The sequence below is a fragment of the Bufo gargarizans genome, chromosome 7 (assembly GCF_014858855.1).
Source record: "Bufo gargarizans isolate SCDJY-AF-19 chromosome 7, ASM1485885v1, whole genome shotgun sequence".
Taxonomy (NCBI): domain Eukaryota; kingdom Metazoa; phylum Chordata; class Amphibia; order Anura; family Bufonidae; genus Bufo; species Bufo gargarizans.
This window is the reverse complement of record NC_058086.1, coordinates 84,378,070-84,402,969: the sequence shown is the minus strand read 5'-3', so window position 1 is coordinate 84,402,969 and position 24,900 is coordinate 84,378,070. Positions and strand designations below refer to the sequence as shown.

Here is a 24,900-nt window from a genome sequence, read left to right as displayed (position 1 = left end):
TTGGCAGCAAAAAAGTGTGACACATCTGGTATCGCCGTACTCAGGAGAAGTTGGGGAATGTGTTTTGGGGTGTCATTTTACATATACCCATGCTGGGTGAGAAAAATATCTTGGCAAACGACAACTTTTCCCATTTTTTTATACAAAGTTGGCATTTGACCAAGATATTTTTCTCACCCAGCATGGGTATATGTAAAATGACACCCCAAAACACATTCCCCAACTTCTCCTGAGTACGGCGATACCAGATGTGTCACACTTTTTTGCTGCCTAGATGCGCAAAGGGGCCCAAATTCCTTTTAGGAGGGCATTTTTAGACATTTGGATCCCAGACTTCTTCTCACGCTTTAGGGCCCCTAAAAAGCCAGGGCAGTATAAATACCCCACATGTGACCCCACTTTGGAAAGAAGACACCCCAAGGTATCCAATGAGGGGCCTGGCAAGTTCATAGAATTTTTTTTTTTCGCATAAGTTAGCGGAAATTGATTTTTTTTTGTTTTTTCTCACAAAGTCTCACTTTCCGCTAACTTAGGACAAAAATTTCAATCTTTCATGGACTCAATATGCCCCTCAGCAAATACCTTGGGGTGTCTTCTTTCCAAAATGGGGTCAGTTGTGGGGTGTTTGTACTGCCCTGGCATTTGAGGGTCTCCGCAATCATTACATGTATGGCCAGCATTAGGAGTTTCTGCTATTCTCCTTATATTGAGCATACAGGTAATGAGATTTTTTTTTCCGTTCAGCCTCTGGGCTGAAAGAAAAAAATGAACGGCACAGATTTCTTCATTCGCATTGATCAATGTGGATGAAAAAATCTCTGCCAAAAAAAAAAAATGGAGGGGAAAGGCGTCTGCCAGGACATAGGAGCTCCGCCCTACATCCATACCCACTTAGCTCGTATGCCCTGGCAAACCAGATTTCTCCATTCGCATCAATCGATGTGGATGAATAAATCATTGCCGGGATTTTTTTTTTTATATATATATATATATATACATACAAAGTGCTTGCCAAAGCATAGGAACGCCGCCTCCTCCTCAGCTCGTATGCTTCGGCAAACGTATCTGTCACTGCAGAGGAGAAAATCCCGTCTTGCAGCGCCGCATACACCGACTTGCGTGTAATCTGACAGCAGCGCAATGCTTCTGTCAGAATGCACATCGGTGCTGCAGCTAGTTCATCGGTTGGTCCACCTGGAAGGTAAAAAGACAAAAAAAAAAAAAAAGAAAAAACCAGGCCACAACGCAATAATTTTATTAACTTTGGAACAGAACATTTAACTTTAACTTTTGGAACTAAACATTAACCTGTTTGCTTACCTGTTTTTTTTTTTTGTTTTTTTTTTGTTTTTTTACCTTTATAGAACAAACCTCTCCTCCCCCATGGGTCAATGTGCAAAGCGCAAATCGCCCAAAGATGTGGCGAAGTGCGTTATGCACTTTGTCCCATGTGAAAGGAGACGTTTGCAGCAGCTGTGTGAGTGAATGGGCCCTAATAGCCCTGTGTGCCTATCCTGGTGAGATGATCCCTATGCTAGGTGTACCTGTGTGTGGTACTTTCGGAAACAATCCCCTAAGCATAGGGCAGGGTGGTCGGGACAGTCAGGACAGAAATACCGGGTGTCACGCCTTATTCCACTCCTGCTACAGACACGACATCTTTTTCGGGGTGACGGTTGGGTTGAGGTACCAGCAACGACATTGGGGAAATGTCGCTCGTGTAGACGGCTAACTACACTGGTGGATGGGGGCACGGAACCTTCTGGATACAGGAGGTTCTCAATGATCTCTTCCTGAAATTTGAGGAAGGATCCAGTTCTCCCAGCCTTACTGTAGAGAACAAAACTATTATACAGCGCCAATTGAATCAAATATACAGACACCTTCTTATACCAGCGTCTGGTTCTGCGGGAAACTAAATACGGAGACAACATCTGGTCATTGAAGTCGACCCCTCCCATGTGGAGGTTATAGTCGTGGACTGAGAGGGGCTTTTCAATGACACGGGTTGCTCGCTCAATTTGTATTGTCGTGTCTGCGTGAATGGAGGAGAGCATGTAAACGTCACGCTTGTCTCTCCATTTCACCGCGAGCAGTTCTTCGTTACACAGTGCGGCCCTCTGCCCCCTTGCAAGACGGGTGCTAACGAGCCGTTGGGGGAAGCCCGCGCGACTAGTTCGCGCGGTACCACAGGCGCCAATCCGTTCTAGAAACAAATGCCTAAAGAGGGCCACACTTGTGTAAAAATTGTCCACATAAAGATGGTACCCCTTGCCGAATAAGGGTGACACCAAGTCCCAAACTATCTTCCCACTGCTCCCCAGGTAGTCAGGGCAACCGACCGGCTCCAGGGTCTGATCTTTTCCCTCATAGACACGAAATTTGTGGGTATAGCCTGTGGCCCTTTCACAGAGCTTATACAATTTGACCCCATACCGGGCGCGCTTGCTTGGGATGTATTGCTTGAAGCCAAGGCGCCCGGTAAAATGTATTAGGGACTCGTCTACGCAGATGTTTTGCTCAGGGGTATACAAATCTGCAAATTTCTGGTTGAAATGGTCTATGAGGGGCCGAATTTTGTGGAGCCGGTCAAAAGCAGGGTGGCCTCTGGGACGGGAGGCGGTGTTGTCACTAAAGTGCAAGAAACGCAGGATGGTCTCAAATCGTGTCCTGGACATTGCACCAGAGAACATGGGCATGTGATGAATTGGGTTCGTGGACCAATATGACCGCAATTCATGTTTTTTTGTCAGGCCCATGTTGAGGAGGAGGCCCAGAAAAGTTTTAAATTCGGAAACTTGGACTGGTTTCCACCGGAAAGGCTGGGCATAAAAGCTTCCCGGGTTAGCGGTTATAAATTGTGTGGCATACCGGTTTGTCTCTGCCACGACTAAGTCTAAAAGCTCCGCAGTCAAGAACAGCTCAAAAAATCCCAGGGCCGAACCGATCTGAGCCGTCTCAACCCGAACTCCAGACTGGGCGGTGAAAGGGGGAACTACAGGTGCGGCTGAAGTTGGGGGCTGCCAATCAGGGTTTGCCAGCACCTCTGGGATTCTAGGGGCTCTACGGGCACGTCTTTGCGGTGGCTGCGACGGGGTCACTACTGCTCGTGCCACCGTACCAGCTTCAACTGCCCTTCTGGTGCTCGCTACTTCACCAGGTTGTACGGCAGTGCTGGTACTAGGTCCAGGATGGGCTGGGCTGCTGGTGTATGCCTCACCACGTAATCCGGCAGCACCAGCCCCACTCTGATGCTCTTGAAGCGGATCCTGCGCAACCTGCGGTCTAGCAACACGGGGCCGGGTACGCCTGGTTCTATCAGGGACCTCAGCCTCCTCGTCCGAACTTTGGGTCAGAGAGCCGCTGCTTTCTACAGGTTCGTATTCTGACCCGCTGGATTCATCAGATGAGGGTTCCCACTCCTCATCCGACTGGGTCAGAAGCCTGTAGGCCTCTTCAGAGGAATACCCCCTGTTTGACATGTGGGCAACTAAATTTAGGGGTATTCCCTGAGACTACCCAGGTAAAAAAAGCAAGCCTGTCTTACAAAGGGGAGGCTAGCGAAGTACCGGAGGCCGCTGCGGTTGATAAAAAATATCAAAAGTGATTTTTTTATCGCCGCAGTGCGTGTAAAGTGGATGTGCAGCGATCAAAAAAAAAATTTTTTTTGTCACTGCGGTGGGGCGGGTGTGGGCGAACGCACGTGTGGGCGACCGATCAGGCCTGATCGGGCAAACACTGCGTTTTGGGTGGAGGGCGAACCTAAAGTGACACTAATACAGTTATAGATCTGACCGTGATCAGTTTTGATCACTTCCAGATACTATAAAAGTACAAATGCTGATTAGCGATACGCTAATCAGCGAATAACGGACTGCGGTGCGGTGGGCTGGGCGCTAACTGATCCCTAACTACCTAACCAAGGGACCTAAACTATACCTAAAACCTAACGGTCAATACCAGTGAAAAAAAAAAGTGACAGTTTGCACTGATCACTTTTTTTCCTTTCACTAGTGATTGACAGGGGCTAGAAGGGGTGATCAAAGGGTTAATAGGGGTTCAGGGGGGTGATCTGGGGCTAAGTATGTACTGTTGGTGTACTCACTGTGAAGCCTGCTCCTCTGCTGGATCCAACCGACGAAAAGAACCAGCAGAGGAGCAGGCAGCCATATAACAGATCATATTTACTAATATGATCTGCTATACTGCTCTGTGATTGGCTTTTTTGAAAATCAGCAACCTGCCAGCCAATGATCGCTGGCTGGCAGGTCCTGACGAAATGCTTCTCGAAGAAATGCCGGCCCGCGATGCGCATGTGCGGGCCGGCTGCGGCGAAATCTCGCGTCTCGCGAGATGACGCGCCGATGCGTCCAGGAGGAGAAAAGCAACCACCTTCCGGACGCATCGGCGCGTTAGGCGGTCCGGAGGTGGTTAAGTCTATAAGTATGCGTGTTCATCTAAGGCTACTTTCACACTTGCGTTCGGAGCGGATCCGTCTGGTATTTGTACAGACGGATCCGCTCCTATAATGCAAACGATGGTATCCGTTCAGATGGAACCGTCTGCATTATATTTTACTAAAAAAGTCTAAGTACAATTTGTATTCAGACAGATCCGTCCAGACTTTACATTGAAAGTCAATGGGGGGCGGATCCGTTTGAAAAATGCACCATATTGTGTCACCTTCGATCGGATCCGCCCCCATTGACTTCCATTGTAACTCTGGACGGATCCGTTTGCCTCTGTACGGTCAGGCGGACACGAGGACAGACGGTGCCAGACTGATGCATTCTGAGCGGATCCGCATCCACTCAGAATGCATTAGGGCTGGACAGATCCGTTCGGGGCCGCTTGTGAGAGCCTTCAAACGGAACTCACAAGCGGAGCCCCGAACGCTAATGTGAAAGTAGCCTGACTAGACCACCCATATGGGCACAATCTAACCATTCAATAGAGCAGGAGTAGGCAACCTCCGGCACTCCAGCTGTTGTGAAACTACAACTCCCAGCGTGCATACTTGCTCTTCTCACAACTCTCGTAGAAATGAACGACGCATGCTGGGAATTGTAGTTTCACAACAGCTAAAGTGCCGGAGGTTGCTGATCCCTGCAATAGAGGATGCAATAAATGTTACTGAACAAAAGGAGCGAACAACAAAGTTAGTACAACAGTATACTATTCAACAGTATCAATCACACGCTCAGAATGAACAAACTATAGGGAAGCTGCTGGTTTGCTTTTATATAGGTCGTCTATGTGAAATGTTTTTTATAGAATAGTAAAAACTGATGCTTATGACTGTGAGACAGCCAATTTTTAATCATCATTGGTGGCGCAGTGCGCCCGCCCCCTCAACCCTCCCCCCAGCATTAAAATAATTGGTAGCAGTGGCCACAGGGTCCCCTCCCCTTCTCATTCTTAGTGGCCACAGGGTCGGGTCCCCTCTCCCTCATTGGTGGCAGCTTCCGATCGGAGCCCCAGCAGTGTAATCTTGGGGCTCCGATCGGTTACTATGGCAGCCAGGATGCTACTGAAGCCCTGGCTGCCATGGTAATCTCCCTGCTGCTGTGTACTATGCACAGGGCAGCAGGGAGAGTGTGAGATCCTGTTCACCCTAATAGAGATCTATTAGGGTGAATAGGACAAGGGATCAAAAGATCCCAGGTTCTAGCCCCTAAGGGGGGAAATAGTTATAAAATAAACTGTAAAATTCGCACCTATCTGACTGGTGGCATATGCTAGCAATATTCCACCAGTGTCTCAGATGAGACAACCCCAATAATATTTAGTTCTAGTCTAAATGATTAAAAACTTGCTTTATTGTACATTTTTCATTTTAGAATATCATTTTGTTTTTGGTAATGTCAGTAATTACGACCTGTTATATTTTACAGGGTTTCAGAGTGGCCTATGTTGTGTTCAAAAAGGCCTCTGGAATTCAAAAATTCAAGTCCAATAAAGTCTGGACACCATCGGTCATATCAAAAAGAGACGATTTTGTAAAAGCTGGAATTCACAGTGAGTTTCTATCTTCATACACATTTCCACATTTCAATAGTTAACATCTTTATCCATCTTTCTCCTGACATCTGATGTGGGGGAAAGTCTGGACACCACCATACACATTAGATGTTCTTTTTTTTTTTTTTTTTTTTTTTTTTTATCGGATACATTTTTATTATTTTGTAAAAATAAACAATATCATTTTACAAAATCCTTGTAAAACCAGACTGTTTTCCAAAGTCTGAGATTAACAATATAATGGGGTCTATTGATGTCAGATCACGCACATATGATAACATATCATTCGCATATAGCGAGACTCTTTCCTCCACCGTCCCCCTCCATACCTCGAATCAGTGGTGTAGAACGAAAAATACTAGCCAAGGGGTCAATAGCAATGGCAAACAGGAGGGGTGCCATAGGGCATCCCTGCCTGGTGCCTCTCTCCAGTGTCATCATTGGGGATAGCTTACCATTTATTCGCAGCCTAGCTCTCTGACTATAGAGCAGTTTTACCCAATTAATGTCTCCAGGGCCGAATCCTAGTTTTGCCATAACCGCCCATAAGTATTCCCATTCAACACTATCAAAGGCCTTTGCAATGTCTAAAGAGACCACTGCAGGGCATCCCACATCCCATTCTGTTCCCCCCATCTGAATATTGAGGAACAGACGCCTAAGGTTTAATGACGTGGATTTTCCTGGCATAAACCCGCACTGATCTTCATGTATAATGTGGGAGATAACATTCAGGAGCCTATTAGCAAGGGATCGATCTGTGGATGGTGCTGTTATGGGGGGGGGGGATCGATCTGTGGATGGCGCCGTTATGGGGGGGGATCGATCTGTGGATGGCGCTGTTATGGGGGGGGGGATCGATCTGTGGATGGCGCTGTTATGGGGGGGGGATCGATCTGTGGATGGCGCTGTTATGGGGGGGGGGATCGATCTGTGGATGGCGCTGTTATGGGGGGGGATCGATCTGTGGATGGCGCTGTTATGGGGGGGGGGATCGATCTGTGGATGGCGCTGTTATGGGGGGGGATCGATCTGTGGATGGCGCTGTTATGGGGGGGGGTCGATCTGTGGATGGCGCTGTTATGGGGGGGGGGTCGATCTGTGGATGGCGCTGTTATGGGGGGGTCGATCGGTGGACGGCGCTGTTATGGGGAGGGATCGATCGGTGGACGGCGCCGTTATGGGGGGGGGGGATCGATCGGTGGACGGCGCCGTTATGGGGGGGGGGGATCGATCGGTGGACGGCGCCGTTATGGGGGGGGGTCGATCTGTGGATGGCGCTGTTATGGGGGGGGGATCGATCTGTGGATGGCGCTGTTATGGGGGGGGATCGATCTGTGGATGGCGCTGTTATGGGGGGGGGGTCGATCTGTGGATGGCGCTGTTATGGGGAGGGATCGATCGGTGGACGGCGCCGTTATGGGGGGTTGGGATCGATCGGTGGACGGCGCCGTTATGGGGGGTTGGGATCGATCGGTGGATGGCGCTATTAAGAATCTTATGCTATATGTGTCATACACAGATCCCCCTCCCCATAACAGCCCCGATCCCGCCACTCTCAGCAGTATTCCTTAACCGGCAGTAACTTTTATTTTAAATCGCTGCATCTTCTTTTACCTTACAATGATGCTCCAGTAACAGGCAGAGCGGGCGGCGGCGTAACGTCACTTACTCATGTGACATGCCTGCTCCGCCCACTTTATGAATGAAGCAGGCGGAGCATGCGCGTCACGTGAGTAAGTGACGTTACGCCGCTGCCTGCTCTGCCTGTTACTGGAGCTTCATTGTAAGGTAATAAAGATGCGGTGATCTAAAGTTCAAGGACCCGCAGGCATAGCGCCTGACCTCCCGCCCGCATAGCAACGAATCGGCCGATTTTTCGATAACTGGATTCGTTGACAACGAATCCAGTTATCGAATATTATCGATAACGTTGATTAATCTTTACAGCCCTAATATGAATCCACCATATTGGGATCCTTATCAGGTTTAGGGATAACCACCACCAATGCTTCTCTCATAGAGCTAGGTAAAATACCTGTCCTATAAGATTCATTAAACACCTGTAGGAGATGCAGGAGCAAAACTTCTTGATGTTTTTTGTAGAATTCCCCAGGCAAACCATCTCCCCCAGGTGCTTTTCCGTTAGGAAGCGACTGCACCGCCAATACCATCTCTTCCAATTTTAATGTCCCCATCAAGTAGTAACCTCTGATCAGACAGGCTGGGCATCTGGATATTATGCAGATATTGCTCTGTCGCTACAGTCAATCCCTAGTCTGGACTTATAGACTTCTGCATAGAGCTCATGGAATATGTTCATTGTTATCATCTCCCGGTACCTGTACGCCCATTTTATTAGTGATTCCCAATATACAAGATGGGCCCGATTGGGTCTTGATAATAGTAGCTAGTAGGTGGCCCGTACATTCCCCTTCCATAAAATAATGTTGAGTCTAAAAAAATTTTGTCCCCAGCCCTACTAATCAAATGTTCCTTCAGTAGATCTTGCGCCTCCGTCCAGTCCGAGGAATTTTCTAGGGAGGGGTCAGAGATGTATTTAGCTTCCATAGTCTGAACTCTATCCAGTAGTTCTGTCGTAAGGTCCCCTGATTTGTTTTATGGGAACTAATCTGTTTAATGTATAGCCCTCTAATATAAGCTTTCATTGTATCCCAGATAATTGAGTGACTAGCTGAACCTTCATTATTGGTAGAAAAAGTCAGTCAGAGCAGCAGATATCACAGTACCAGTATCAACTAACTGGATCCAAAAAGGGTTTAGTCGCCATGGTTGTCTCGGACCCAGTAGCTCTCTCCCTAAATCCAGTACTACCGATAACTGAGTGGTCAGAAATACTGCTGGGTAAATACCTAACATCCTGGACCTTATCTAACACTCCCTTAGATCCCACAGCGAGATCTATCCTAAAAAGAGAACGATGTGATGACGAGTAGCAGGAGTATTGCTTCACACCGGGATTTCTGGACCTCCACAAATCATACAAGTCTATTTCAGCGAGCGTCTTGGCTAATGAGGATAGAGAAGATTGGAATTTATCTAGGGATTTGTCCAAGAACATGTTAAAATCACGAGAACTGGCAGATCTGGAAATTTGGAAGTGAAGGATAATACTTTTTTGAGAACTTCACAGGAATATGGGGGAGGTAGATAAACGGCCACTAGTATCATTTGGTAATGAAACACAGAACAGTTAATACATATAAAGCGACCCTCCTCATCCACATGTACCTCCCTTGATATGAAGGGAACCTTTCTATGCACCAACAGGCTCACCCCTCTCGATTGCGTTATGAATAAGATGTGTTCTCTCAGAAGTGAGATGAGTTTCTGAGAGGCACAGAATTGCCGGTTTATACGATTGCAAGGCATAAAAGACTGCATTGCGTTTAGCAGGTTGGTTCAGCCCCCTCACATCCCAGGCAATTATTCTAAGGGTACTCATTTATGTTTTTAAACCATAGCAGTACAGGACTGTAAGCAGCCTCGCCCCGGTCATACACATAGAACCACTGGTGTCTAGTCAATAAGGTCTCACAGTCCCAACCCATACACAACAAATAAAGACATTTCACATACACGTGAAACCCTGGAGAAAATAATTTCCTGAACTTGGGGAATACAAACAAATATGCAATAGCAAACAAGGGGAACGTTAAAGACTAGCAAGTGGCATACATTCCCGGCTATGCTAGCATATATCAGATCTCCCCCTTTAGTATAACACTCCCAACTGATGAAAAGGACAAAGTGCAAACATTAATAAAGGCCGTCTCCAGTACTGGGTAGAGCCTTGACTCAAGCACTCAGTCTGCCCCCCCCCCATTATTATTTACAGGCATCTAACCAACAACATGTCCCCGCATTTATCAACTGTCCATATAGACAAAAGGGAGAAGGTGACAGCAGAATAACTTGTGGCAATCAGCAGATTAGGTGCCCTCCCTTAAATCCTTTTCAGTGGATTCCAACCACTGACATGCCGTACCCGGATCCTCAAATAAGTGCGTTTTATCTTTCGCCACGGCTCGCAGTTTCGCAGAATAGAGCATAAAATATGGAAGCTGTAATAGTCGCAGGCTGCGTTTAACATCACTAAAACGTGCACTCTTCTTTTGGACGTCAGGTGAGAAGTCAGGAAACAAAGAGATCCGGTTCCCATCCATCCCGTCAGATCACTGCAGTCTCTTGCTCCTCTCAAAATGGCACCCCGGTCACAAAAATGGAGGACTCTAAGCAATAAAGGGCGCGGTGGTGCACCTGGTGGTGGGGGGGGGGGGGTGAAACGGCACCCTGTGCAAACAGAGGAGACAGCTTTTCCTTTCCTATTTTTTGTTAGCCACTTTTCCACAAATGTAACAGCATCTGTTCCTTCGGTACGTTTTGACACACCAATCATGCGCAAATTATTTCGCCGCAGCCTGTTTTCCAGGTCGTCGGTTTTGGAGATAAGCATAGTGACATTGTGACTCGCCCGCTGCATGTCCCTTTTAACTGGCGGCATTTGGTCTTCCAAATCACTTAAGCAGCCCGCCATTTCACTCATACGCTCTTTGACTTGCCTCATGTCTTGCCTTAGTAGCCCTATATCCTCTTTCAGGCCACCCACATTGGTAGTAAGCGCAGTGATTGCATTATTGCATTGTATCACCGCTGAAAAGACATCCTTGATAGTAGGCTCAAGCGCAGAGGTGGCCATTTTGCCATTAAGATCACTGACCTCAGAATCCTCTGAAATGTTGTCATCTTGCGATGGAGGCACTGGAGGATTCCTCTTAACAGCGGCAGCGTATGCGTTCAGGGCTGGCGCAGGATGAACAGATTCAGTGGTGTGAGCAAACTTTTCCAGTCGCGCTGCCACATCCAGCAGCTTCACTGACTGTCCGGCGCCATCTTGCCTTGCTGGGGTGGCTCTTTCACCGTCCTTTCCCTCCTTCTCTTTGGCCTTTTGACGGAGCGGTATGGTAGCAGGACCCCTGGGGAAGCACTTTGTTGTATCGGTGAGCCGTTACAGCCCCAGATGGATGGGGAGAAGAATGGATTACAGGATGTTCAGCCGGGAGCTCAGCTCTGCACGTCCACTCACATCCCCAGTCAGGCCACGCCCCCCCCCCCCTGTTCAGCCGGGAGCTCAGCTCTGCACGTCCACTCACATCCCCAGTCAGGCCACGTCCCTCCCCTGTTCAGCCGGGAGCTCAGCTCTGCACGTCCACTCACATCCCCAGTCAGGCCACGCCCCTCCCCTGTTCAGCCGGGAGCTCAGCTCTGCAGGTCCACTCGCATCCCCAGTCAGGCCACGCCCCTCCCCTGTTCAGCCGGGAGCTCAGCTCTGCAGGTCCACTCGCATCCCCAGTCAGGCCACGCCCCTCCCCTGTTCAGCCGGGAGCTCAGCTCTGCAGGTCCACTCGCATCCCCAGTCAGGCCACGCCCCTCCCCTGTTCAGCCGGGAGCTCAGCTCTGCACGTCCACTCGCATCCCCAGTCAGGCCACGCCCCTCCCCTGTTCAGCCGGGAGCTCAGCTCTGCACGTCCACTCACATCCCCAGTCAGGCCACGCCCCTCCCCTGTTCAGCCGGGAGCTCAGCTCTGCACGTCCACTCACATCCCCAGTCTGGCCTCGCCCCCCGTTTAGCCGGGAGCTTAGCTCTGCACGTTCACTCACATCCCCAGTCAGGCCACTCCCCCCACACATTAGATGATTGATTGTCCCCGCCGAAATCGGCAGGTTCAGCTGCCTTGAAAATAAAAAATGCTGTTTGCTGTACAGGAAGCATGTTGCTGATCAGATGGACATATAGTTTTGTGGGAAAAGTCAGTAAAACGTGTCATTTGTTCATCTTTCTAAGCTCACTTGTACCTGGGGGCCTTCTTATCGGTGATATCCCGCTGTATATACAGAGTTAACTGTCAGTCACTTGAGAAATAGCGATGATATAAATGACGCGTTTTGCTGAATATTTCCACAAAACTATATATCTGATCCTCCTGCTCTATAACACTGGATTTGTTACCTATTCTGAGACTTTTTTTCCCCCCTCAGAGTGGATAGAGGATTATGAAAAGTCTTTTACTGATGTTGCTGCTCTTCAAGCTGAAATTGATCACTATATGCAGGAATATGATAAGAAAGAGGCAAAGGTAAAACAGTTCTGATTAATAATGGTTTTATGTATCAATGGAGACATGGATTTATTTTTATTTTTTTTCATGATTTTTGTTTTAATTCCTTAAAGGGCTGTCTCACTTCGGCAAATAGCATTTATTATATAGAGTAAGTTAATACAAGGTACTTACTAATGTATTGTTGTTCTCCTTATTGCCTCCTTTGCTGGCTGTATTCATTTTTCCATCACATTATACACTGCTTGTTTCCATGGTTACGGCCACCCTGCAGTCCAGAGGTGGTCATGCTTGTATGCTAGGAAAAAGGACCAGCATGTCTGGTGACTGGGACAGTGGTAGCTCACATAGGCTGGTGCTTTTTCCTATAGTTTGCGAGTACGACCACCACTGCTGGATTACAGGGTGATGGTAACCATGGAAACAAACAGTGTATAATGTGATGGAAAAGCGAATCCAGCCAGAAAAGGAAGAAATATGGAGAATAACAGTACATTAGTAAGTGCCTTGTATTAGCATTTATTATGTATTATTTGCTGAAGTGAGACAACCCCTTTTAAATAGAACCTGCCATCTCTCTGGACTTGTTTAGTAACTGTATATCCCACAAAACTACAATCTTAGTGCATATTTTCTATACAACTCAATGCTGTGCCATCCCTCTGTTATTCCTCCTAGAAACTGAAATATAAATAGACAATTGTGTTACCAGTGGTGGTGTGTCCCTGCAAATTGACCAATTAGTGCAGTCCAGACTGTGTAGGGCATGTCCTTTTTTATAAGGGAAATGGTAACACTCAATTATCTGTTTGTTCATAAATTTCTAGGAGTGACAGTTAAAACACACAATTATGGTGTAGAACTATTTAATGAAGAATACAAGAATTTGCTAAAATAGGCATATCAGAAGAGGTGATGGTCCTCTTTAATGACCAGACCTCTTTTGTCACTTAAAGGATTTTTTTTTTTGTTACTACAAGTTTGGAACGCCAAATGATCTGCAGAATAGGGGTCCTGTAACCTTCCACCTCCCCGGTCCTGATTGATGATGTCTGAGACTGCCGAATATACAGAGTACAGGCATGACCTACCGTCCCATCGGGATTGTGGGGTTCTCAGTGTTCGGAAGCTCACCAATCACTTAGGTTTTCCCTGTTGTTAGGGGATAACTTGTAGTAACTGGAATACCCCTTTTAGTCATCCTTGCACTATTTGTCATGATTTAGCTCCTCTGCACAAAAAAGACAGCTCTAATAGAAAATGTTATTTTTGGGGTGCCATAGTCCGTCGACTTTATTTTTTTTATTTTTGTGATAAATGGTTGGGTTGACATTCAATTCTTTATTTACATTTTTTTTTTGTATGGTCTGACGTGGATTTGAACCTGTGATAGCTTGTACAATTATTTTAGGGATGAACAAATTGATTCATACAAAGTGATTCATTTGTCTGTATGAAATTTGGGGGAGATTTATGGAAACTGGCTTAATTGCTTATAGGAACCAATCAGACCAGTTCCTTCCCTGAAGTTGATGCCAGCACAGGGAAGGAACACTATACCGGCACTGCGCATGCGCGAGCTCTCGCATCGCGAGATTACAGCAATCTAACTGACGAAAGAAGGAGATTCGGAGGACATAGGCGGTGCTGGGCTCCTTCACAGGGGAGCGTGGCTGGGCACCAGGAAGGTTAGTGCAGCCCCTTGGGCTCCTTACAAAGCTCATTTACATATATCTAAAATAATTTTTTTAACAAAATAAAAGGACACAGCCCTATAGGACAGGTATATTGCCGACATGCTAGTGACGATCTAGCCGTGCATGTCTGCAGCTCTGTAACCGAAAACGAGGTGACAGAATCCCTTTAAATCCCAGCACCGTATAGCTACGGCGCACGCATCTGGCAGGTGCAGGAGCTGCGCCCACCCGATCAGCGACAGGGGCCCTGCAGTCACTAATGGCTGACCGTGAGGTATCTTTGTCCCCTGGGTCTCACAGGCAAGCAGGTTGTTAGTGTATTACTGTGTATACAGATATCAAAAATGAAAAACTTAAAACTGTCCTTTTCCCAAAATTTAAAAATAGGGGAAAAAAGAAAAGTAGACATATTAGTTATCGCCACGTCCATATCGACCGGCTCTATAAAAGTATCACACGATCCACCCTGTCAGGTGAATGCCATAATATATATATATATATATATATATGTATGAGCCATTTTCTGGTCACCTTGCCTCACAAAAAGTGTAATACCACACAATCAAAAAGTCGTATGTATCCCAAAATGGTAGCAATCAAACCGTCATCTCATCCCGCAAAAAATGAGACCCTATCTAAGACAATCGCCAGAAAAATAAAAAAAAAACATGACTCTCGGAACATGGCAACACGAAAACAAGATTTTATGCTATTCAAAGATGCTTTCACTGTGTAAAACTTAATAAAAATACACACATTAGGTATCGCCGTGTCCGTAACAACCTGCTCTATAAAAATATCACTTGATATATTCTGTCAAACACTGTAAAAATAAATAAAAACTATGCCAGAACAGTAATTTTTTTGTCACCTTGCCGTATAAAATGCATGTTATCAAAGTCATATATACCCCAAAATGATACGAATGAAAATTTCACCTCATTCCGCAAAAAATGAACCCCCACACAAGACAATCATTGAAAAAATAAAAACCAATGGCGCCCGTAAACCTATCCATCAAAATCTGTGCTGCAAAAGCCATCTAGCGCTCCTTCCTTTCTGTGTCCTGCCATGTGCCCCCACAGCAGTTTACCACAACATATGGGGTGTTGCTGTATACAGGAGAAAATGGGTAACAAATTATAGGGTGCTTTTTCTCCTGTTACCCCTTGTGAAAATGAAATATTTGGGGCTAAAGCAACATTTTATGGAAAAATAAATTAAACTTTTCGTTTTCACAGCCAAGTGTTTTACAGAATTTGGAAACACTTAGGGCGTCAAAGTGCTCAGTACACCCTTTAATATATTCTTTGAGTGGTGTAGTTTCCAAAATAGGGCCACTTTTTGAGGGTTTCCACTGTAGAGGTACGTCAGGGTCTTTTCAAATACAAAATGGTGCCCAAAAACCATTCTAGCAAAATCTGCCTCCAAAAATCATATGGCACTCCTTTCCTTTTGACCACTGCTATGTGCCCTGACAGCAATTTACTACCACATATGGGGTATTTCTGTAAACTGCTGAATCAAAGTAATGTATATTGAGGTTTATTTTGCTGTTAACCCTTCCTGTGTTGCAAGAAAATTGACATAAAAAAAATCCACAAAATAAAAATGAAATTTCACCTCCGTAACATCAGTTTTGAATAATTTGAGGGGTGTAGTTTTCTAAACCATTTTATGGGTGGTTTCCATTACGTAAGCCCCTCAAAATCACTTTGTAACTGAATTAGTGCTTGGCCCCTTTCACACGGGCGAGTATTCCGCACGGATACGATGCGTGAGTTGAACGCATTGCACCCGCACTGAATCCCCGACCCATTCATTTCTATGGGGCTGTTCACATGAGCGGTGATTTTCACGCATCACTTGTGTTGCATGAAAATCGCAGCATGCTCTATTTTGTGAGTTTTTTCACGTAACGCAGGCCTTAAGGACTTGGCCATTTTTTGCAAATCTGACCAGCGTCACTTTATGTGGTGATAACTTTAAAACGCTTTGTCTTATCCAGGCCATTCTGAGATTGTTTTTTCGTCACATATCGTACTTCATGACACTGGTAAAATGAAGTAAAGATTTTTATTTATAAAAAAAATAAGAAATTAACCCAAAAATTTAAAAAAATTGCAAATTTCCAAGTTTCAATTTCTCTACTACTATAATACCTAGTAATACCTCCAAAAATAGTTATTACTTTACATTCCCCATATGTCTACTTCATGTTTGGATAATTTAGGGAATTATATTTAATTTTTTGGGGATATTACAAGGCTTAGAAGTTTAGACGCGAATCTTGAAATTTTTCTGAAATTAGCAAAAACCCAATTTTTAGGGACCAGTTCAGTTCTGTAGTCACTTTGCGAGGCTTACATAATAGAAACTACCCAATAATGACCCCATTCTATAAACTACCCCCTTCAAGTTATTTCAAAACTGGTTTTACAAACTTTGTTAACCCTTTAGGTGTTCCACGAGAATTAATGGAAAATAGAGATACAATTTCAAAATTTCACTTTTTTGGCAGATTTTCCATTTTAATTTTTTTCCAATTACAAAGCAAGGGTTAACAGCCAAACCAAACTCAATATTTATGGCCCCGATTCTGTAGTTTACAGAAACACCCCATATGTGGTCGTAAACCGCTGTACGGGCACACGGCAGGGCGCAGAAGGAAAGGAATGCCGTACGGTTTTTGGAAGGCAGGTTTTGCTGGACTTTTTTTTGACACCATGTCCCATTTGAAGCACCCCTAGAGTAGAAACTCCATAAAAGTGACCCCATCTAAGAAACTAGACCCCTCATGGTATTCAAAACAGATTTTACAAACCTCGTTAACGCTTTAGGTGTTCCCCAAGAGTTATTGACAAATGGAGGTGAAATTTCAGAATTTCACATTTTTGGGGCAAATTTTCAATTTTTATCCATTTTTCCCAGTTACAAAGCAAGGGTTAACAGCCAAACAAAACTCAATATTTATGGCCCTGATTCTGTAGTTTACGACCACAAATGGGGCGTTTCTGTAAACAGCTGTACGGGCACACGGCAAGGCGCAGAAGGAAAGAAATGCCATACCGCTTTTGGAAGGCAGATTTTGCTGGACTGTTTTTTTTTTTTTTTTACACCATGTCCCATTTGAAGCCCCCCCCCTGATGCACCCCTAGAGTAGAAACTCCAAAAAAGTGGCCCCATTTTAGAAACTACGTGATAGGGTGGCAGTGTTGTTAGTACTAGTTTAGGGTACATATGATTTTTGGTTGCTCTATATTACACTTTTTGTGAGGCAATATAACAAGAAATAGCTGTTTTGGCACCGTTTTTGTTATTTACAACATTCATCTGACAGGTTAGATCATGTGATACTTTTATAGACCAGGTTGTCAAGCATGCGGTGATAACTAATATGTATACTTCATTTTTTTATTCATGTAAGTTTTACACAATGATTTCTTTTTTTGAACAAAAAAAAAAATCATGTTTTAGTGTTTCCATATTCTGAGAGCCATAGTTTTTTCAGTTTTTGGGCAATTATCTTAGGTAGGGTCTCAATTTTTTGCGGGATGAGATGACTGGCACTATTTTGGGGTGCATATGACTTTTTGATCGCTTGCTATTACACTTTTTGTGATGTAAGGTGACAAAAAATGTTTTATTTAGCAGTTTTTAGCACCGTTTTTATTGAGCCAGTCGATACGAACGCGGCGATGCCAAATACGTATACTTTTTTATTTTATTTATTTAAGTTTTACGGTGTTCATCTGAGGGGTTAGGTCATGTGATACGTTTATAGAGTTGGTCGATACGGACACGGCGATACCCAATATGTATATTTTTTTTTTTTTTTTTTTTTCTATTTTTTTACCTTTTTTTTTTTAAACTTTATTTGGGTTGGTTTGTTTTTACTTAACTTTTAATTTTTTGGGGGGAAAACTTTATTTTTTCAACCTATTTTTTCACTTTTAATTTTTGTCCCACTTTGGGACTTGAACTTTTGGGGGTCTAATCACAGGCTCGTTACCGGAAGGCATCGCGCTGCCTTCCATGCCATCGGGTCCCACCTACAGCCCCATGGGGACCCGATACATTATAGGGGAGACTTACCAAAACTGGTGTGGAGGAAAACTGGCTTAGTTGCTCATTGCATCCAATCAGATTCCACCTTACAATTTTCAAAGGAGCTCTGGAAATTAAAAGGGGGAATCTGATTGGTTGCTAAGGGCAACTAAGCCAGTTATCCTTCACACCAGTTTTGATAAATCTCCCCCAATATGTTTAGTAATATATGTTAATTGTAAACATCCAGATTATTAACAGAACACTTGTATGTAAAAATGTACATGGAAAACTCTTTTTTTTTTTTTTTTCTACTTCAACAGAAAGAGGACAAAGCTAAGCAAAAAGAAGGGGTGCCAGATGAGGATGGCTGGATAACTGTGACAAGAAAGGGCCGACACCCAGGTGTAGCACGTACTGAAGCAGTGAATCATCGACTGTTAGAGAAGGAAAAGAAGAAGAGAGCCCAGAAAGAACTTCTAAACTTTTATGCTTGGCAGCACCGTAATAAAAAGAAAGAACGTAAGGGTCTTATTTTTTCCATGCTCAGCTGTCTGACGAAACGGAGCCAAATGGATCCATCCTGACACACAATGTAAGTCAATGGGGACGGATCCGTTTTCACTGACACAATATGGCACAATAGAAAACGGATCTGTCCCCCATTGATTTTCAATGGTGTTCAAGGCTATGTTAAACATGCGCTACGGATGCATTTGTGCAGATCCATGACTGATCCTCACCAAACGAGTGTGTGAAAGTAGCCAAGAGGAATCTTGCTATGCCCAATGAGGTGGCATAGAGGGAGTGGTTCAAACTGTACACTCTGCTGTGCCTCTGCTTAAAGGGGTCATCCATATCAGATTGGTGGGGGTCCTGCTCAGTTGTTTGAAAATAATGCAGTGTTCCTGCAAACGCTGTTCTCGCGGTTTACCTGCTCGGCATTGCAGAGGCGAGCAGTGTAATTACAGCTCCTCTATCCTACTCATTTGAATGGGCAGGAGCAGTTGTAGTTATAATTAAACCTGCAATTAAACAATGTCTATGTCGGCAGCGAGCAGGTAAATGGTGAAAAGAATATAGCGCTCTTGAGTGTGCTGTGTTCTCTCTAAACAGATGATCAGTAGGGGCGCTAAGTTTTGGAACCCTGCTGATCCTGAAGATAGGCCATCAGTATTGGAAACCAGACAACCCGTTTAAGCCTCCAAGTAGATTTTTACTGTAAAAAAAAAAAAAAAACGTTTCCCGCACTCGGGTTCGGTTCCAATACATTCTAATACTGTACGGAGCGCTCTTTGTACAGTATTGAAACAAAGTTTTATGCAAATCAACTTTGGATGTTTCATCCAAAGTCTATTTGCTCATCCCTAATTGGTACCAAAAGACTGCATACTATGGTTTTCACAGTATATATCCACTTGGGATCCCATGTTACCAATCTACAAGCAGAGTTAAAAGCTGCAAGTGGATGAAGGCGACTGATTCAGCCTAGAGCCCATCCTCGGCAGCACAGATTAGCAACGGCACCAAGGGAGGCATGGAGGCAAAAATGTGGTGTTTGTATTTATGCTAAAAAGATTGAATATTACAATTATACAGCTATGAAAATGATTCATGGGATAAGCCATTTAACCTGTTTAGGGCGTATGGGGCGGCGGGCGGTGGTGCCATCGGGTCCCCGTGGGGCTGTAGGGGGGACCCAATGGCATGGAAGGAAGCGCGATGCCTTCCTGAGGCACGGGCGCTGCCTTCCGGTGACGAGCCTGTGAGATTCAGGCCCCTGGATCTGAAAGGCCGGAAGCTGTATGAGTAATACACACTGTATTACTCATACAGCCAATGCATTCCAATACAGAAGTATTGGAATGCATTGTAAAGGATTAGACCCCCAAAAGTTGAAGTCCCAAAGTGGGACAACAAATAAAGACTTCATTTCCCACAAATAAAGTAAAAAAAAAAGGTAAAATATAGGGGGGAGGGGGAGTAGAACAACGTAAAAAATAAAAACTGCTAAATAAACCATTTTTTTGACACCTTACATCATAAAAAGTGTAATAGCAAGTGATAAAAGTCATACGCACCCCAAAATGGTGCCAATCAAACCGTCATCTCATCCCGCAAAAATCATACCCTACCCAAGATAATCGCCCAAAAACTGAAAAAACTCTGGCTCTCAGAATATGGAAACACTAAAACATGATTTTTTTTTTGTTTCAAAAATGAAATCATTGTGTAAAACTTACATTTAAAAAAAGTATACATATTAGGTATCGCCGCGTCCGTGACAACCTGCTATATAAAAAATACCACATTATCTAACCTGTCAGATGAACGTTGTAAATTACAAAAAAAACTAAACTGTGCCAAAACGGCTATTTCCTGTTACCTTGCCTCACAAAAAGTGTAATATAGAGCAACCAAAAATCATGTACCCCAAACTAGTACCAACAAAACTGCCACCCTGCCACTTTTCTGGAGTTTGTACTCTAGGGGTGCATCAAATGGGAAGTCACTTTGCGAGGCTTACATAATAGAAACCACCCAAAAATGACCCCATTCTAGAAACTACACCCCTCAAGGTATTCAAAACTGATTTTACAAATGTTGTTAACCCTTTAGGTGTTCCACAAGAATAAATGGAAAATAGATATAATTTCAACATTACACTTTTTTGGCAGATTTTCAATTTTAATATTTTTTTGCAGTTACAAAGCAAGGGTTAACAGCCAAACAAAACTCAATATTTATGGCCCTGATTCTGTAGTTTACAGAAACACCCCATATGTGGTTGTAAACTGCTGTACGGGCACACGGCAGGGCGCAGAAGTAAAGGAATGCCATACGGTTTTTGGAAGGCAGATTTTGCTGGACTGTTTTTTTTTTTACACCATGTCCCATTTTGAAGCCCCCCTGATGCACCCCTAGAGTAGAAACTCCAAAAAAGTGACCACATTTTAGAAACTACGGGATAGGGTGGAAGTTTTGTTGGTACTAGTTTAGGGTACGTTGATCTATATTACACTTTTTGTGAGGCAAGGTAACAAGAAATGGCTGTTTTGGCACCGTTTTTATTTTTTGTTATTTACAACATTCATCTGACAGGTTAGATCATGTGGTAGTTTTATAGACCAAATTGCGGCGATACCTAATATGTATACTTTTTTTTTATTTATTTATGTAAGTTTTACACAATGATTTTTTTTTTTTTGAAACAAAAAAGCTCATGTTTTAGTGTCTCCATTTTCTGAGCCATAGGTTTTTTTTTCCGTTTTGGAGCGATTATCTTAGGTAGGGTCTCATTTTTGTCGTATGAGATGACTGTTTGGCACTATTTTGGGGTGCGTGTGACTTTTTGATCGCTTGCTATTACACTTTTTGTGATGTAAGATGGCTATGAGCTGTGCGCTACGATTGGCCAGGGCTGCAGCAAGGGACAACCCTAATATAAAAACTCCGCCCAGTACAACAGAGGGAGCTGCAGACACCGGAGCCTATACCGGGCGAACGGAGCGGCGCCCAGACATACTAGTAAGTGCAGGGGGACCCCTGGGCGCCGCTCTGCCCACTGATATAGTTAGTTTTTACTTTTTAAATTAGTGAAAGGTCCTCTTTAAGGTCTAGATGTGACAGTTATCCTTTAAGGTGAAAATGAGCCCGGTCCCTAAGGGGTTAAATGGATAGTATGACTAGTTTAAAGGGGTTGGCCGATTTCCAGTGTAACTTGTCAAAATGCCAGATACAGTCATGTACGCTCCATACACACATACATGACTATACATTGTCCCCCAACTGCCCTTGTTTCAGTGAAGGAAACCTCACCTGACGTCCTCCATGCCCATGAGCTGCAAGATGACGGTGACCACTTCCTCTCGTTGTTGCTGGATATATTCTAGTTAGCGCAGGCACTGAATGGCAAATGGATGCTTGCAGTGCATTTTGACAAATTGCATTGCCACCCCCTTTAACAGCAGTCAGTCATAATACTTTTGAAAACAAAATTAAATTTTCTCTTGGCTGACAAGTACAGCAGCATATTTTTCGTTTTAAATTTCATAGAAATGTGCATTACATGACTGTTGATGATGATAATCTGAAATCTTGCTGTAATATAAAGTTGAAATTAAACATGTTTAAAATCCTATCTCGGTTGATTATGTAACCATCCTGGTTTTGTGTTTTGCAGACCTGGCAGAACTACGTAAAAAATTTGAAGAAGATAAGCAGAAGATTGCACTGATGCGAGCTCAGAGAAAGTTCCGCCCTTATTGAAATCCATTTGTGTACTGTAATATATCTGTTCTCATACAGACTTGTATCACCACCTGGCACAAAGAACAACTTCCACACTGACTGCAGATGCCAGCGGACATATTACTTTTTAATTATCGACCTTAATTGACAAGGGGCTTCTCCAAAACATAAAACGTTTATACAGTAAACCCATCATTACAGCTTCCAGTTCTGTTGTAGTTTACTTCATACTGGGCACCACAGTGGCTCAGTGGTTAGCATTGGTGCCTTGCAGCGCTAGTGTCCAAGTTCAAATCTGACAAAGGACAACATCTGCATGGAGTCTGTATGTTCTCCCCGTGTTTGTGTGGGTTTTCTCCAGGTATTCCGGTTTCCTCCCACACTCCAAAGACATACTGATAGGGACCTTAGATTGTAAGCCTCATTGGGGACTGCGTGATGCTAACGTCTGTACAGAGCTGTGGAATATAGTACAGCTATAAGTGAGTATAATAAATACTTCACAGTTAAGAATTCCACACAATAAGAAAATTCCCTCTTCGTTATCCACATTGGTTCATCATCTTGTAAGGCTCTATTCATGTCATTTTTGAGGTGCATGTGTAACACCACCACATGCATTCATATGCTATAAAGTTGCATACCCATTGTAACTGCTACAGCATAACACCCGAATGTATGCTACAAGTCCATGATAAGCTGTTCTGCTTTTTGTGGGGTACCATATCTATCGGCATAAGGAGACTTATAGGCGATACGTGCTCCTCCGGCATTCTGCGGAGAAAGGCATGCAAATGACCTCTTGGCAAGCTCTTCCTCTAATGCCACCAGATGTAAGGCAGCTATCTTATAAGTCATTGTTCAACCCTTTAAATGGGCATTGAGACATGACTTGGGTATTAATTAAGACTGCTGTTTCAGGGTGATTGCCCCTCATCAGTGCAGAGAGTATGGACTTAACTGAGTGAGAGGCCTAAAGCCTCATCCACTCATCAGTGTTTTGTTCAGTGATTGTGAGCCAAAAGCAGGATTGGAGCCTATAAGGGAAAGAGCTGCACCTCATGAGGCATGAGTCAGGACTTGGGGAGTACTATCTCTCCTTGGGGAGAGTGCCTTCATCTGTGTGGCAGAGCTGCTAAGGGCTCATTTGCATCCCTTTTTTCCCAGAATACCAGATGAGCATGTGTGGCATATAAGCCTCCTCGTACCGATTTAAGACGTTCTGCACAAGGAGAGATTGTACCCCCCAAATTCTAACTTAGGCCTCACCCACTTATGCCAGTACACTCTGCACTGATGGGGGGGACAATCACCCTGAAACAGCTGTCTGCAGATGAAGTGCTGGTTTATTTCTTATCAGTCATGTCTCAAGGCCTATTTAAAGGGTTGAACATTGACTTATAGGATAACTCCTTTACTTCTAGTGGCCTTAGAGGCAAAGCTTGTTAAGAAATCATTTGCATCCCTTTCTTCCCAGGCTCTTCTGCAATACACTAGGTATTTTTTTGTTTGTTTTAGTTTTATGTATTCCCAGTGTACTTCAACACTTGTCACCTCGCTCTGAGTTTGTATTGTAATTTAACAGATCAGATATTATACTAATAAGTAATACCGTTTTCATGAACTGGTTTACTTGTTCTACAGTGTTTTGGCTGATAGTATGTGTTAAAGTAACTTCCAAATGGATACCGAGATCTAGGACTTCCATGCAGAATGGGAATGGTGCTGCTGTAACCAGTACACAGTGGATGGAGATATGTAGTCCTGTGTCAGAGGCACAGTTTATGAAACCAACTGATTGGCAATGCTGATGTAAGTTGGACCCTGATTTCTGTACAGAATAATGAGCAAATTCTATTCCGTACAAGTTGCAATCTGATGAGTGCAAGTTGTCTGCTTGGAGACCTAACAAAAAGTAAAAAAAAAAAAAAATATTAAAATCACATCCCTTTCCCTAAAGTTCAAATAAACAATTAAAAAATGACGCCATGGGCATCGCCATGTGCGAAAATGGCCGTACTATAAAAATATCGAAAAAGTTGTCATACAGTGAATGGCGTCACTTTATCGCCCCAAAAAATTTAATATAAAGTGATCAAAAGGAGAGATGCACCCCATAATGGAATATTGTCCCGCAAAAATTGAGCCCTCACCCATTTCTGTAGACAGTACAACTTGACCCACAAAAAACAAGCCCTTATATGGCTATGTTAATGGTAAAATAAAGCTGTTATGGCTCTGGGAAGGCAGGGAGTGAAAAACTGAAAATCTCTGCATCAGGAAAGGGTTAAATGCTGACATTGTATCTGTCAGTACTACCTCTTAGGGTTAGGCATTCCATAGTTTGACTCTTAGGCCCCTTTCACACGGGCGAGATTTCCGTGCGGGTGCGATGCGTGAGTTGAACGCATTGCACCCGCACTGAATCCTGACCCATTCATTTCTATGGGGCTGTTCACATGAGCGGTGATTTTCACGCAACACTTATGCGTTGCGTGAAAATCGCAGCATGTTCTATATTCTGCGTTTTTCACGTAACGCAGGTCCCATAGAAATGAATGGGGTTGCGTGAAAATCGCAAGCATCCGCAAGCAAGTGCGGATGCGGTGCGATTTTCACGCATGGGTTCTAGGTGACAGTCTATTCACTGTATTATTTTCCCTTATAACATGGTTATAAGGGAAAATAATAGCATTCTGAATACAGAATGCATAGTATAATAGTGCTGGAGGGGTTAAAAAAAA

The 24,900-nt window shown here is 44.1% G+C and overlaps 1 protein-coding gene across 2 annotated transcripts in view; it reads left to right on the top strand.

Annotated features, from left to right (window-relative positions):
- The window catches only part of RRP7A (ribosomal RNA processing 7 homolog A), a 29,838-nt gene extending 5,741 nt beyond the window's left edge, over positions 1-24,097 (top strand). For both annotated transcript variants that reach the window (XM_044301294.1, XM_044301295.1), the window contains exons 4-7: positions 5,895-6,018; positions 12,082-12,179; positions 18,229-18,427; positions 22,089-24,097. In XM_044301294.1, coding sequence (XP_044157229.1) covers positions 5,895-6,018; positions 12,082-12,179; positions 18,229-18,427; positions 22,089-22,174 — 507 coding nt within the window. In that variant the 3' untranslated portion in view covers positions 22,175-24,097. The remainder of the gene's footprint in view (positions 1-5,894; positions 6,019-12,081; positions 12,180-18,228; positions 18,428-22,088) is intronic.
- Positions 24,098-24,900: the final 803 nt, after the last annotated feature.